Here is a 16176-nt window from a genome sequence, read left to right on the forward strand (position 1 = left end):
CCATCTCCATTTCTTTAGTTGTATGTAATCTCCCACCGGACAAAGAATTTGAGAGTTTTGCTAGTTAAGTTAATGTTATGTTGCGAACGATGTGACAGTAACTCCCCAAGGCAATCTTTTCAAGTCTGGGATCTTTCTGCAATGGTTTTCGGTTTCTGTAGTTAACAAATTCTGCGAGCAACAAGACAATGCCTAAGACTCAAGAGAAGTAAGTCATCGCATCAGCTGAGCCAAGGGCTAGATTAGGATTGTTTTATGCGTTGTACATGCAACCGACAGCAATTCCAATTTACATAGGACGAGAACCGTAGGATAATCTAGATTTATACATTAACATCAAAGTGTGTCAAGTGCTAGATTAAAAAAGAGTTTCAGATGCCCAGTGCACTAACTATTTCCCACCAACACCAATTCATTCATTAGAAGAGTGGGTGGGTTGTTGGGGGGGGGGGGGGGGGGGCTGACTAATTGCAGTATTTTCTTCCAGAAGAGCAAATAAAATTGAGGCACCAGCTACCAAGGGTCTCCGCAAGCACCATCCCGACTGAACCACTGAATGTCTTCCAAGCAGATAAGAGGAAACCACAATGCATTATTGTTTCCATTAGAGGTGTACATGAGTAAGATTGGTTCGGATTTTCTAATTACCAAACCAAACCAATTGTATCAGGTTATTAAATCTAAATATCAAACCAAACCAATAAAAGCCAGATTTTTTAATCTCGGCTTCTCGGGTTTTTCGGGTTTTCGGGTTTTTCGATTTTTTTTTCCATAAAGTCTTCATAGCACAAAATGTACAATTTGTGCTCCAAATATTTCTTTAATCCTAGTAAGAAAGAACTATATAAGGTGTTTTTCAATAAAATAACATAAATATGAGATGAGTCATGGCATTGTACTAAAATATTCAACAATAAAGATAATAAAATCGCATAAAATAAATATTATTAATAAGCCATAAGGAAAACAAACTTAATTTAAAATTATGACTAATAAGTACTATTATTTACACGACTAACCACTAAAAGAAATATAAATTATACATTTTATCTAAAACATGGAAAAACTAAAAAATAGATATCCAACACTATTTTCATTCATATTACAATTGAATTGAATGTCTTTTATTAGCATTAGTATTGATTTGATTTTGGTTTAGGATTTATTTGAGTTACTAACATTTATGGACTATAAAACTTATTGGAGCATCCAAAAATTATAAGTCCAAGCTTGAAATAATACGTTAAAAGATAAAACTATAAAAAAGCTTAAGAAATATTTATAAACTACACTACCATAAATATTTTTATGTATTAAATATATTTAAAACTAATATACATATAATGTCGAGTTGGTTTGGTTTCAGTTTGACTTTTTTTAGTTAAAACCAAACCAAACCAAATATGGTCGAGTTTTTTTTTCCAACACCAAACCATAGTCGGGTTTTTTTTTCTCAGTTTGACTCGGATTATCGGATTGGCACGGTTTGTTGTTTCATTTGTACACCCCTAGTTTCCATAAAGAGAACAACAACCAAAGGAACGTAGGTTTAACTAGCGTCAAGTTAAATCATGACGATACTAATTCAAACGCACATCAAACTTCTTCAGATACACACTGTTAATCCAAGTCTGGAAGTACTTGTGAATAGACCAATTATTTTTTTCTTCATTTGTACATTATGAAAAAGAAACAGTCATTTTTTATCTTTTCTTCCATTACATTCCAACTACGAATGCTTGATATCTCTTCAAGTACATACTGCAATTCCTGTCCGGTTTAGATCTTGAAAACTGCATATAATACTGGTGCATTGAAAGGACACCAAATTACTATGCAGAAACCAAAAGGAAACACATTAGCCACTAAATCTACTTTTGAAATCAACAAAAATCCAAAGGAAACACATTAGCACTTCAATTCAGTTGACATCTTATACACCAATTAGGCTTCGATACATAGGCAATGGTATTTGGGAAAACTCATCAAAGTGCCATCAGAATCTATGTTGCAGATTCAAAGTAGACAGCGACCAAATAAATTAGGTCAAATCATCTTACCTGACAAGGTACGAAACCATCACTTTACTGCAAGCTTTAACTTGATGCTAACTACTTCTTCTTCTTACCACCACCAGCCTTTGATTTCTTGTTAGCAGCTCCTTTCTCAGTAGTCTCAGCTGTTTCCTGTGACCAAATAGAGCGTCATATTAAGATCTCATCTTCAGCCAAAGATATGTCATTTCAGAGTTGTTATTCTGTTAAAAAAATTACTAAACCAAAAATGTCAAAAATAGAAAATAATACCAAGAGTACTTAGCTTAAAAACATACAAATTGATGTCCATTTGAAATCAAAAATTATCTGTTAACGTAATAACTTCCAGCAAAAAGATGGACGAAATTTTTCAAATTGCAGTTCTCAAAGTCATTATCCCTACTGCCAGCTCAACCTATGTAGTCGTTACTTTTCAGCTTGATATTTGTCTGTTCACAAGTAGTTCATGGACACAATTTTTAGGAGGATGATTTTGAGTTGTACCACCCTTTTTGTTTTTTTTGTTTTTTGAGAAAGGTAACAAATTATTTCTATTTTTTTTTTTTGAGAAAGGAGGATGATTTTGAGCTGCATCACCTGTATCTTCATGAATTAACAATTTCTATTCTTAATCTTCTTCAATAAATTTCTTTTTCACAGGTTCAGTATTCACTATCCAGCACGGCAATCTTAGCAAAAGCAATACCTAAATTAGAGCATTTTGAACTATGAATGGAGAAAACTTAGAGATCAAAGTTCATGAGGGGTTTACAGCATCATGTGCCGAAGCAGACGTGTCTGGATAACGGCACGGAGTAATTGGATCCCAAATCTAAAGACGGGGAGATTTGGCTGCCAAGGACCATGGGTCTGGATTGTACGGAGAGTGTCTTAAACTTGGTAACAGGATTTGGAGATACAAGAACACATTTAGTTCCCTGTGAGCCAATGTACCAAAAGTTATGGGGGCAACCAATTATAATTTGGAATAAACATCAACAAATTCTATATCTAGTATGGGCATACTTTTTTGGACGAGGCTATGCCTGAGAAAATTGTATTCCAAGAGAAAGAAACTTCTTGGGTTTCGGAAAAGCACTACAAATGAAAGGTGACCTAAAATTGATATTCAATCCCAAGAAAGATCAACATAAGATGCACAAGATATGATTAAAAGGAAGACAAAAGAACATAGCCAATTACTGTTCTTAATACACGTAATTTACAGTTGTTAATTAAGTGAATATAACATATAAATGTTATCCAATTCTTCTATCGCCAATAAAAGGAAAGCAATTGAATAATTTTGGCAATCATTAGATGTTATCCTAACAGTAAATGAGTGAATTAATTTTGAAATAACACTAAACAAGGGTCAGAAAGTTTAAATAACAAACCAAAAAGAGATGCCACAGCTACGGGCATACCGTAGCAAAATATCCAAATATCTTTTCTAGTTGAATGTTTCTTATTAAGGGGGCTCTATTTTCTTTCCGGGGGGGGGGGGGGGGGGGGAGTTCATGAATGGTACCTTTCTTTTAACTGGAGCAGATGAGCTAACTGGTTTAAAGAATGATTCTAGCCTGTTCAAGAAAGAGACCACAAATTAGCAAAATGCAAAACATCATGGTTAGAAGATACCACAAAAATTTACCAATACACTCTAGAACATCACACATATATTAAAGGCTTTTACAAGGTGAAATAATGTTCAAGGGCCCATCACCCACTTTTGAAGAAGTTTAAGGGATGGTAGTTCTTTCCAACATTATTAACCATCAATAGATTTTTTCTAAGCAATCCATACCGTCCCTGAGAAGACTTGGTCTTGGCTGTCTTGATCTTTTCTACTGCCTGCACAAAGCCAGATGCAAAGTAGTCTGTTGTATCCTTTTAAAGAAGGTGGAAGAAATCTTTCTGTCAGATAGAGGCAAAAGGTTCAATGGAAAAGGGAAATATACCTTGGTAACTCTATCAATGTTGAATCCATTTTCCTTTACCAGAAAGTTAACCAACCCCTATTAAAGAGTAAAAGTATAAAAATGAAATTTCTGCTGAAAATTATTAACAACCAACCAAAAAAATCAGAACTTCAGTTAAGAAAATCACTTCTTCATCAGGAGCAGCCCATTTTAGTTCAGTTTGCTCATCATCTGTAACTAATGGTTCCTTGAAGAGCCGTCTAGCCTCTTCATATGGCCAATCATCAGGTATTTGATATCTACAATAGGATCGACAATGAAAATACTTTAAGCAACATATGATGTAATCATGGTGAATTCAACTGCCCAAATCACAATTTACCAACAATGTTACAGTCAAGTCCACCCCACTCCGCAAACCACACAACCCAAAAAAAGGTGACAGATGGAGACAGAAATATAGAGAGGGAGAGTTCTCAAGTATGTCAATTACTTGGCATACCTCTCTCTTAAAAAATTTTGAAAATTATTGTAACTTGTTTTTGATAACCAAGAAATCTTCAAGGGCCAATAGCACAGCACATGGTTCGAAACACAAGTAGATAATGGGCCCGCATCTCAACCCTTCTCTACTAAAATACCAGGCTTTGTTTGCGGCAAGGTTCGAACCAGTGGCGTGCGCCTAACCCACACATCACGAGTAGCGCTTTTGCTACTATTTAAAAAAAAAAAAAAAAAAAACCCAGTCTAGGCTGTGTATAATAGATCAAATGTGGTCCAGCCCTACCCGGGACTTCACACATACAGGGAGCTTAGGGGTCGTTTAGTTAAGTTCTAGGATATCCCATGGGATTATAATTCTAGGATACCCTATGGGATTATCTATCCCACCTTTTATGTGGGATAGTTAATACCACCATTTTGGTATAAAATTTATAGCGGTATTAGTTAATACCCACAACCAAACATGGGATAACCATAATCCCAAATTTTACAGGGATTAACATCCTTATCCTGGTAACCAAACGACCCCTTAGTATACAGTCCATCAGATAGTGTTAACCCGTAAAGGCTCCAATAGCAAAAGCACTAAAAGTGGAAATCCCTTTACGTTTACAACAAACTCCTTTAGAAGGAATTTCTAAATTTTTTAACATCTCCTCACTTTTTCTGCCTTGAGAAACAAGAGAACTAATAATCAACTAGCTCATGGAAATAGTTTATGTGATCAACTAGCTTATGGAAATAGTTTGTCATTTTATCAGGATTAGGATAAGTGAAGACTGCTGGCAAAGGAGAGCTATTTAACTACCAATGAATGCATGCACATATAATTGATAAATTCAGTTCCATAAAGCATCAAATGAAGTACCTCTCTTTGTTAATATTCTCCAATATCCTCTCCATTGACCCATGTTGGCGTACAAGCTTCAAAGCAGTCTGGGGCCCTATGCCTATTGCATAGATTAAAGATTAGATACCAAGAACAGTTGCTCAAATCACTCAAAATCATGAGTTACATCATAAGTAAAGCTTGTGGCAAAAGTTCCCTAGATGCTAATGTAAGATTGACTATAAGATATCAGGACTTAGGGGCTGGGTAACACTTTTGTGAGTGCAAACCACAAAAATGACACTTACTGTAGCATAACCTCGGATAGTGCATAAGAAACACGAGTTAGCATAGGGGACTAGACTTGAAAATGATTGTTTGGGGTGGGGGGGAGGGAGAAGAAAACGCAGGCTTTTTCCAGGTATATCAGTCTCCACATGAAGGCTGGAATTTTAACAACACTTGCTTACCACTCTAACCCAGGAAGCAAAGATGAGAATAGAAGGCAAGGAAGCTTGTATATGGTGACAGTATGTAGCCTAAGATCCAAATCTACACAATCATTTAGTAGAAGGCTAGAAGCACACGTACATCTCCATTATAACAATTGTGAGAAAGCACGGGAGAAAATATATTATTGATATTAGATGATAAATACAATACAAAAGGTTCCTATTTATAGCTATACACTACAAGGAGATATTACTCCTCTTCCAATGTGGGACAAGACTACACTATACATATCTGTAAACTAACACTCCCCCTCAAGCCGGTGCATACACATCATATGTATCGAGCTTGTTACACATGTAGCTAATACGAGAACCAGTAAGAGACTTAGTGAAAATATCTGCTAGTTGAACATTCGACTTTACAAACTTTGTAACAATATCTCCTGAAAGTATTTTTTCTCTAACAAAGTGACAGTCGATCTCAATGTGTTTAGTCCTCTCATGGAACACCGGATTTGACGCAATATGAAGAGCAGCTTGGTTATCACACACTAGTTCCATCTTGTTGATTTCTCCGAACTTTAACTCCTTGAGCAGCTGCTTGACCCAAACTAACTCACACGTCGCCATTGCCATGGCCCGATATTCAGCTTCGGCACTAGATCAAGCAACTACATTCTGTTTCTTGCTCTTCCACGAGACCAAGTTACCTCCTACTAGAACACAATATCCAGACGTAGAACGTCTATCCAAAGGTGATCCTGCCCAATAAGCATCTGTGTACCCAACAATCTGTTCGTGGCCTTGATCCTCGAATAGTAATCATTTGCCTGGAGCTGACTTTATATACCGAAGAATACGAACAATTGCATCCCAGTGACTATCACAGGGAGAATCCATAAACTAACTTAAAACACTCACCAGAAAAAAAATGCCAGGTCTAGTCACTGTGAGGTAATTCAATTTGCCAACCAACCTCCTATATCTCGTAGGGTCTCTAAGAGGCTCCCCCTGTCCAGGCAGAAGCTTAGCATTCAGATCCATAGGAGAGTCAATAGGTTTGCAACACATCATTCCAGTCTCCTCAAGAATGTCTAAGGCATACTTCCGCTGTGAAATAACAATACCTGAGCTGGACTGAGCGACCTCAATACCTAGAAAATACTTCAATCTGCCCGAATCCTTAGTCTGGAAGTGCTGAAAGAGATGTTGCTTCAGATTATTAATATCATCCTGATCATTGCCAGTAATAACAATATCACCAACATAAACCACTAGATAAATACACACATTAGGAACAGAATGCCGATAAAACACAGAGTGATCAGCCTTACTACGAATCATGCCGAACTGAATAATTGTGCTGAACTTACCAAACCAAGCTCGAGGGGACTGTTTCAAACCATATAGTGACCTACGCAATCTGCAAACACAACCATTAAACTCCCCCTGAGCAACAAAACCAGGTGGTTGCTCCATATAAACTTCTTCCTCAAGATCACCATGGAGAAAAGCATTCCTAATGTCTAACTGATAAAGAATCCAATGACGTACAGCAGCCATGGACAAAAAGAGACTAACAGATGCTACTTTAGCCACGGGAGAGAAAGTATCACTATAATCAAGCCCAAAAATCTGAGTATATCCTTTTGCAACAAGACGAGCCTTAAGCCGATCAACCTGGCCATCCGGGCCGACTTTGACTGCATAAACCCAACGACAACCAACAGTAGACTTACCTGCAGGAAGAGGAACAAGCTCCCAAGTGTCACTCGCATGTAAAGCAGACATCTCGTCAATCATAGCATGTCGCCATCCTGGATGAGATAGTGCCTCACCTGTAAACTTAGGGATAGAAACAGTGGACAAAGAAGATATAAAAGCATGATGAGGTGACGACAGGCGATGATAACTTAAACCAACATAGTGGGGATTAGAATTAAGTGTGGAAAGAAGACAAGTCCGTAGTAGGTGCAGAATCTGATGCGGGGCGTGAATCACCTGGGCCTGATGTTGGATGTGGACGACGATGATAAGTCAAGAGTGGTGGAGTTGCAGAAGGTTGAACTGGATTATGTGGAGGAGCTGGAGCTATAGGTGGTGGAGCTACAACTGGAGCTGTAGGTGGTGGAACTGGAGCTATAGGTGGTGGAGCTACAACAGGAGTTGTAGGTGGTGGAGCTGGAGTGACTAAATCTCCAAAAGATGAAACTGGTAGTACCTCAGAAATATCTAAGTGATAACCTGAACCTGTGAAGTATGATTGGGTTTCAAAGAAGGTAACATCAGCGGACATAAGGTACCGCTGGAGGTCAGGAGAGTAGCATCGATACCCCTTTTATGTTCTCGAGAAACCCAGAAATACGCACTTAAGAGCACGAGAAGCTAACTTATCTGTTCCTGGAGTAAGGTTATGGACAAAACAAGTGCTTCCAAAGATACGGGGTGGAAGAGAGAACAAAGGTAAGTGAGGAAACATGACAGAGAATGAAACTTGGTTCTGGATATCTGAAAATGGCATACGATAAATAAGATAGCAAGATGTAAGAATTGCATCTCCCGAAAATGCAACGGAGCATGAGATTGTATGAGTAGGGTACGAGCAGTTTCAATACGATGTCTATTCTTTCTTTCAGCTACCCCATTTTGTTGAGATGTGTACGAACAAGATGTTTGATGAATAATCCCATGAGATTTCATAAACTGCTAAAATGGGGAAGGCAAATACTCTCGGGCATTATCACTACGAAATGTGCGAATAGAAACCCTAAATTGATTTTGAATTTCAACGTGGAAGGTCTGAAAAATAGAAAACAGCTCAGATCGATTTTTTATCAAAAATATCCAAGTACACCTGGAATAATCATCAATGAAACTGACAAAGTAGCGGAATCCCAAGGTGGAACTGACCCGACTAGGACCCCAAGTATCTGAATGGAATAAAGTAAAAGGTGACTCTGCTCAATTATCAAGACGCCGAGGGAAATGGGAGCGAGTATGCTTACCGAGCTGACATGACTCACACTCTAGAGCTGACAAGTGAGATAAACCAGATACCATTTTCTGAAGTTTTGACAAACTGGGATGTCCCAATCGTTTATGTAATAAATCTGGTGAATCAGTAACAGGACAAGTTGTAGAAGGAAGACATGATGTGAGTCCATGTGATTTAGCAAGGATAAGGTAATAAAGTCTGTTTGATTCACGCCTGGTACCAATGGTCCGCCCCGTACTGCGTTCCTGTATAAAAACATTGTCATCAAGAAATAAAACAGCGCATTTAAGTGATTTGGCTAAGCGACTAAAAACTATGAGATTAAAAGGACTATTGGGAACATAAAGGACTGAATCTAAACGTAAGGAAGGAAGTGGACTTGCTTGACCTATTGCAGTTGCCATGGTTTGAGACCCATTGGCCATTGTGACTTTTGAAAGAGATTAAGAATACGAAATAGTAGTGAAAAGAAATGTGTTACCAGAAATATGATCTGATGCACCTGATTCAATGACCCAAGACTCGGAGGATGAAGATTGGGAGAAACAAGTCACGCTATTACCTGTTTGAACAACAGAAGCTATCTCAGAGATGTCTGCTTACATGCTTTGTACTAAAGGAACTCAATATAATCTACTAAAGAAACCATCCGACTATTCAAAGCATCGGTTCCCATGTCGCTACAATTTGTAGTAGTAGGGTTAACTTGAAATAGTGGAAATAAGTAACTACTGTGAGAAAACTGAAGAAATAGCTTGAAAAACACTGTTTACAGGAAAACAGAATATTGTTTTGCGCCGGAAACACTGTTCGCGCTGGGAACACTGTAGCTCGCCGGAATCTACTGTAGCTGACGGAAAAACTCAAAGTGGTAGGAATGAAACAAGCCAGTGAGGGTAGAATCGGAATTACCAGGCGATCCTATTGTTCAACTGAAACTTTTTCAAAATTTGGTTGGAACAGTACTCACGCGCCGGCGTGTGGGTCAGATCTCGCCGGAAAATTTTTCCTTTTCCAGGCGCGTGAGGGCACGTAGGCGTGTGTTTTCCGGTGGGGTTGACTGGGGTTTGGTCGCCAGAGCCTGAGGAGTCTTGTGGTGGTGTTGGTTTTTGCACAACACCAACAGAAAGTGATTTGCTTACGGACAGCCTTCTAAGTCACCGAAAAATTGCACGGCAAAGAGGTCTTTCTTCCCGAAAGTTGCTGGAATGATGCACAACGACGGGTTTCTCACTAATGCTCTGATACCATGTGAGAAAGCACATGAGAAAATATATTATTGATATTAGATGATAAATACAATACAAGAGGTCCCTATTTATAGCTATACACTACAAGGAGATATTACTCCTCTTCCAATTTGGGACAAGACTACACTATACATATCTGTAAACTAACAACAATCAAAGCACATATGCATTAAGAGTAGGAACCTATATACTTATCACAAAAAATAGGAGGCAGAAGCTATACGAGCACGTAGATTACTGCAATCAAATGATTTTTAAACAGAGATACCTCGGATGCTATCACAGTAATCACATCCACAGAGAATGCACAAGTCAATGAACTGATCCATACTAAGTTCGAGCTCCTCTAATATCTGCGACAAGATATGCTATATATATTATGTACTTGACATCAACAAAAAATATAGAAAGTGTTCAGGACCATTTTACCTGGGAGATATCAAATTCCATCACTGGAATCTTTTTGGAGCTAGGATCCATTAAATGGCGAAGAAACCTTGAAGCTCCAAAAGTTAAGGAATCCATATCTTCTGAGGCTACAGCATAGACCTGACAAGCAGAGGAAGTCTTTCTCATCTGATACCTCATCTATAAAGATGCCCGACGAATGACTGGGAAGTGAAAAAACTGACAGAATTGCACGTCACTACTCTTCAGAAAAACATTTCACTGCCAACCCCCACCAAACCTCTGAAGTTTTCATTATAGCATATGTGCGAATGACTATACATACCATGAAGAAACTTAATTTTGCAAATTTAGGCCTTAGATATATCCATTACAACATTATAAACTAGATATTCCAATGATATCAAGCATCAAACAAGTTACCAGGTAATCTGAGCATGTCATTAGTGATGTTTGCTTTAATACCCGGGCATAGTACTAGCAATTTATATTTGACAGGGAATACATGCCTTTTCGGCCTTGCAAAGTGCAGCACACTGAGCCTCTGCTTCAGAAGGAGCCTAAGGAAACCATCAAGGGAAAAATTTAGACTTTCCATAGCATCAGGGGGAAAAACTGTACTTTGCAGACATACCATTGTATGTAAAATTACGTGAAAAAAGGTGCAGTGAATGCTATTAGCCATCTAAAAAACACCCTACAACCAGAATAACTATACAGACATCGTCACATCGAACTCACCTCAACAACAGGTACACCCATCAGTCTAAGAAGCTTCTTGCAGTCATCATTGTGTTGGGGTGTAACCTGAAAATCAGGTATGTGTCATTCAAATACATGCACAGGTTTTGGCAATTTACCATGTAAAAAGAGGGTTGGAATCCAAAAAATTTGGGAGCTTTACGAGCCGAAGCATATACTATACAATGAGATATCCCATATTTCACAACAAGTCATTTTATTCAAAGTCTCAAACACTTCAGTGGTATTAGTAGCTACTATTGCACCACACACTTGCCAACCTTACAAGTGTAGTTAAAAAGTTATTCTAAAATTATTGCCTGAGAGTTAAAACTTCTTTTTCTACTCAGAACCAGCAAATTTATGTTGAAGAAGGTTGTAAATCATAATTCAATAGCAGAAAATCAATATGGTTACAGGCTTTGGAGTTTGAGCATATATGCGCTTCTGAGAGACATTGTCTACACAAAATGACATTAAAGAGTGAAGCTCAACAGATGATGTGTAAACAAAGGCGCTTCCTTTTCTTGACATTATTACTTATGTGCTGATGTACTTTTTCAGCACAGTTTCACAAATCTTGTAATGGTAGATAACAGAACAATAAGGGTTTGAACCATCTACAGTGCAATAAGATCAAAGGAGTAGTAGACAAACACTATTTCTGGTTTACGCAACTAATAAACTTAGAACTGTTCGGAAGTCAGGTTTTACAGGTAGCACTCCTAAAGAATAAAAAAATTTAAATACCCACCTTTACGGTTCTCTTGCTGAATTTCTCAATATCCTCCTTGTTGCCAATCTGTAATCAGAATGCAACTATATCAATTATGTGAATGACATAAATGAGGAAAAATAAAAAGTGGACCAAAAACATAGAGCATGTCATACACTTTCCCAACCCTTTTCCAGGGTGGAAGATACAACAAATTAAATTCAGTATTGAAATAAGCCCAAACAACAACAACAATCCCAGTATAATCCCACAAATGGGGTCTAAGGAGGGTAGTGTGTACGCAGACCTTACCCCTACCTGGAAGGTAGAGAGGCGGTTTCCGATAGACCCTCGGCTCAAGGCAAGATGAATATAAAGCAGTGGCACAAGCATTAACAACAACAAGATAACGCAGCAAAGGGGACAACACGTAAAACTAGAAATCTAACAATAATGCCGTACCAGACTAACACTAATTCTACTGGTATGTAAAATAAGCACAATAAGCCCAAAAGAGGTACTAATTTAACTATCAAACCTCTGTAGCCTTAGCCAAATCATCTGTGGCATCTTCCCTTCTAGAGTAACTGCATAGACAAGAAACAGGGTCAAAACATGAATAAACAGGCAGGATGTCGTGGATATAATACAAAGAGCATATAACGGGAGCTAATAGTACCGTTTTGCAAGTTCTTCTTTCTTCAGATCTGGGGGCTTCCCATCAAAAACATAACTGTTACAAAAGACAGAGAATTACTGAAAAGGAACAAGGCAAGAAAGGGACAAAGGAAAAAACACAAACACCTAAAGCAGCAACTTACACTGGCTTGATTCCAGCTTCCAAAAGCCTAATTGTCCGCGAAAACATCCCAACCAAATGACTGCAAATGCACACAGCTATCATAATTAATAAAGCGACAGCTTTGTAATGTCAACTTCAGAGTAGAATCATATAAAGCCTAACATAAGCAATTATATAAAACAACACATACACAACTATGGTCGATTTTAATCTTTAAAGCAACAAACAAGACGCAAAATGTTAACCCTACAGTTCATTTTAAGACTATCACTATGTAACGACCCGACTTGTCGTTTTGAGAATTAGCGTCCCGTTCAGCGGTTTAAGATCTCGAGCAGCTTCGTAATGCGTATTATGACTTGCGTGTGTGGTCGAATTTGATTTTCGGACGATTCGGGATCAAATTGGAAGAACAATTCTTATTTAAGAAACTTAAAAGAAAAGAGTTGACCGGAGTTTGATGGTTCCAATAGCGTCGTATGGTGATTTTGAACTTAGGAGTGTGTCCTGATATTTATTTAAGAGTCCGTAGTTGATCTTGGCTTAAAATGGCGAAAGTTGGAAATGAAAGGTTTGGAAGTTTGACCGGGAATTGACTTAACTGATATCGGTGTCGGAATCCAATTCTGAAAATTTTGATAGGTCTGGTATGTCATTTATGACTTGTGTGCAAAATTTGAGGTCAATCGGACTTGATTTGATAGGTTTCGGCATCGAATGTAGAATTTGGAATTCGAAAGTTCATAAGTTTCTTAGGCTTGAATTGATGCGTGATTTGTGATTTTGAGGTTTGGTATCTCGGGGAAATTCTTGAATAAATCTTGTGTGAAAGTGGTGGTTGCCGAAATAACCTTGACCTGGGCGAAATAGAAAAGATTTCCCGTCACCAGCGCCCAGGGTAGCGTGGGGCGCTAGCCCTGGCGCTGGGATTTTTGAGGTTCTGGAAACAAGGCCATAGGTAGCGCCTCACGCCACCTGTCGCGCTCGAAATATTAATTACTCACTTCGGGGTTCATTTTTCCCCATCAACCTCCTACTTTCAGTGGTTTGGCTTCAGAGGATGCACATGATTTTCTTGAGGAGTGTCACTATATTCTCCGCACTATGGGCATTGGGGAGAGGAGTGGGGTTGCTTTTACCACGTTCCAGCTAAAGGGAGCGGCATATTAGTGGTGGCGGGCGTACGAGGTAGGTAGCCCAGCCGAGGCAGCGTCACTTACATGGAATCGGTTTTCAGAGTTTTTCTTAAGAGAGTTTGTTCCTCAAACCCTTCGGGATGCTTGGCGCGCGGAGTTTGAGCGGTTGCGCCAGGGTATTATGTCAGTGTCAGAGTATGCTGCCCGATTCAGTAACTTGTCTAGGCATACACCGGCCTTGGTTGCTACGGTCAGAGAGCGAGTCCGTCGATTCATTGAGGGACTCAACCAGAGTATTAGATTCAGCATGGCTAGAGAGTTGGAGTCAGACACCACGTATCAGCAGGTGGTTGAGATTGCACGGAGGTTAGAAGGTATGCGATACCCTGATAGAGATGATAGGGAGGCCAAGATTTGTCATATGATTCCTTACTTGAACCCATTCATATGTCATTTGTACTCTGACTATGTTATTGGTTAATTACTTGATTGTTTTCTCGTTGTCATCCGTGTTCTCCTTGTTGATTTGAATTAGAAAGTCTTCTGATATTGTCCTTACAATGATATTCTTTCCTTGTTAGCTTTATGTAACATTTTGTACAGGTTTATATGTCTGGTAGGTGTCTTGACCTGGCCTCATCACTACTCTACTGAGGTTAGGTTTGATACTTACTGGGTACCGCTGTGGTGTACTCATGCTACACTTCTGCACATTTTTGTGCAGATCCAGGCACCTCAGAGTTGTTGATATTCCTGTTATCTGATCGTGCATCTCTGTGGAGACTCAAGGTACACCTGTTGTCGCGTTCGCAGCCTCAGAGTCACCTTCTGATATTATCTTTGCACTGTTTGATTCTATTCTGGAACAGTTGTATTTAGAAATTTTCTAGTAAACTCTGAAGGGCTTGTAACTTGTACTACCGGTTTTGGGATTGTAGGAAATTTCTATTTCATATTTATTTCAAATATTTGGTTGATTTATTATCATTTCGTCTGAACTGTTAAAATGGCTAAAATGTATTCTAACGTTGGCTTGCCTAGCAAGTGAAATGTTAGGCGTCATCACGGTCCCGAAGGTGGGAATTTCGGGTCGTGACACACTAAATGTGGAGTAATAAAAGTTTACCCTTTGACTACGAAAATAAAACATTTTTATTAAACAAAATTGCAACTTATAGTACTTCTTAACTAGTTTCTAAATTTGTAAATATAATTTTTTTTTAAACTTAACAAACCAATGTATGAATCAAGACTAGATAGCTTGCCATTATTCTTTTTTCAAACATGAAGGATTCGAACACTCTGCATCCAAAGTCAGTCAGAAATCATCACAAATTTCAAAGAGTCGAGTCATGTTTCAGACAAATTAGAAGGAAAAAAAAGTACTATAATTTAATATACCTAGTAGTTTCCCCAGCTTCATTCGTGAGCATTTCCGTACCGCTTCGTCCTACCACAATCTATACAACAGAAATTCACCATCAAACCCAAATAACTGCACATGCATTAATAGAGAATGCACACTGAACAGGTAAATGTCATACCAGGAACTGGTAAATGCTCATACTAGCGTCGATGGCTATTTTACGGCCAAAATAGCTCTCGAATTTCTGCTCTTTCATTCCCCTTGGCGCATTGTCCGCCAATAACTTCGTTAAACCCTATAATTCACAGAGAAACAGTTCAGTTTATGAAATATCTAAAGAAAAATTGATGGATTAAACACTATATTCCGCGTGAACATACCTTAATTCCCATTTTTGGGATAGAAAATAGAAAAACAATGTCGCAGCAAGATGAAAAGAAGCTTTAATTTCTCAAAGGTTGGGTACTAGGGTTTAATCTTTCCCGCCTCTTTGGTATATATATGTTGTATATCCACAAGTCTTGTATTATACGCTTGGTTTTGCTCGTATGTTTCGAGTTTAATTTTCTGAAATTTCCAATTGGCCTGGTTATTCGCCACGTAAGATGTCACTCGGACAAACCAGCTCGTGAATAGCACGCGTCTCGCGGATAGTCGCTCTGCAGACTCGCAACAGGTGACGTATGTCACATTCTTATGTTATTCCCGTCTGAAACAAAAACTAGAGAAAGGTTGATTTTAAGTTTTTTTTATACTAAAAGTGCAATTTAACTTATTATTGCAAGTTATTATTTTATTTTTTAAGTTATTATATGAGAGGTATGATTTGGGATCCGAGGGGAGAAAATATGTCAAAATACCGGTGGGACATAGGGAATTGCTATGGAATAATAGAAAATAAAGTAAAACAAGAGGAATATAGAGGGAGATAATTAATAAAAAAAATTTGATAATATTCTACAAGTTTTGGCCCTATTTATAGGTACTTTTGCATGAAAGGATTTGGCCACTTGTCCAAAG

General features: G+C 38.3%; 1 protein-coding gene across 12 annotated transcripts; it reads right to left on the reverse strand.

The window, feature by feature from the left end:
• Window positions 1–209: 209 nt before the first annotated feature.
• Window positions 210–15693, reverse strand: LOC104108823 (flap endonuclease 1). 12 transcript variants are annotated; one of them, XR_001971749.3, is made up of 19 exons: window positions 15537–15693; window positions 15335–15451; window positions 15192–15250; window positions 12674–12733; window positions 12532–12585; window positions 12391–12439; window positions 11892–11939; window positions 11138–11203; window positions 10906–10956; window positions 10418–10537; window positions 10257–10341; window positions 5331–5412; window positions 4146–4257; window positions 3998–4054; window positions 3844–3890; window positions 3568–3619; window positions 2809–2974; window positions 2129–2186; window positions 1876–2008 (listed from the first exon to the last, which is right to left on the reverse strand). XR_001971749.3 is itself a non-coding variant. In XM_018775112.3 (18 exons), the coding sequence occupies exons 1-18, from the start codon at window positions 15546–15548 to the stop codon at window positions 2004–2006; spliced, it is 1134 nt and encodes a 377-aa protein (XP_018630628.1). In that variant the 5' UTR covers window positions 15549–15693; the 3' UTR covers window positions 1876–2003. The 12 variants fall into 12 exon arrangements, 4 of the variants coding, with proteins under 4 accessions (XP_018630628.1, XP_009616244.1, XP_009616246.1 ...); XR_011409115.1 differs by lacking the exons at window positions 1876–2008; window positions 2809–2974 and adding an exon at window positions 210–552 and having other exon boundaries at window positions 2061–2186; XR_689109.4 differs by lacking the exons at window positions 1876–2008; window positions 2809–2974 and adding an exon at window positions 210–560 and having other exon boundaries at window positions 2061–2186.
• Window positions 15694–16176: the final 483 nt, after the last annotated feature.

Source organism: Nicotiana tomentosiformis, chromosome 1, assembly GCF_000390325.3.
Source record: "Nicotiana tomentosiformis chromosome 1, ASM39032v3, whole genome shotgun sequence".
NCBI lineage: Eukaryota > Viridiplantae > Streptophyta > Magnoliopsida > Solanales > Solanaceae > Nicotiana > Nicotiana tomentosiformis.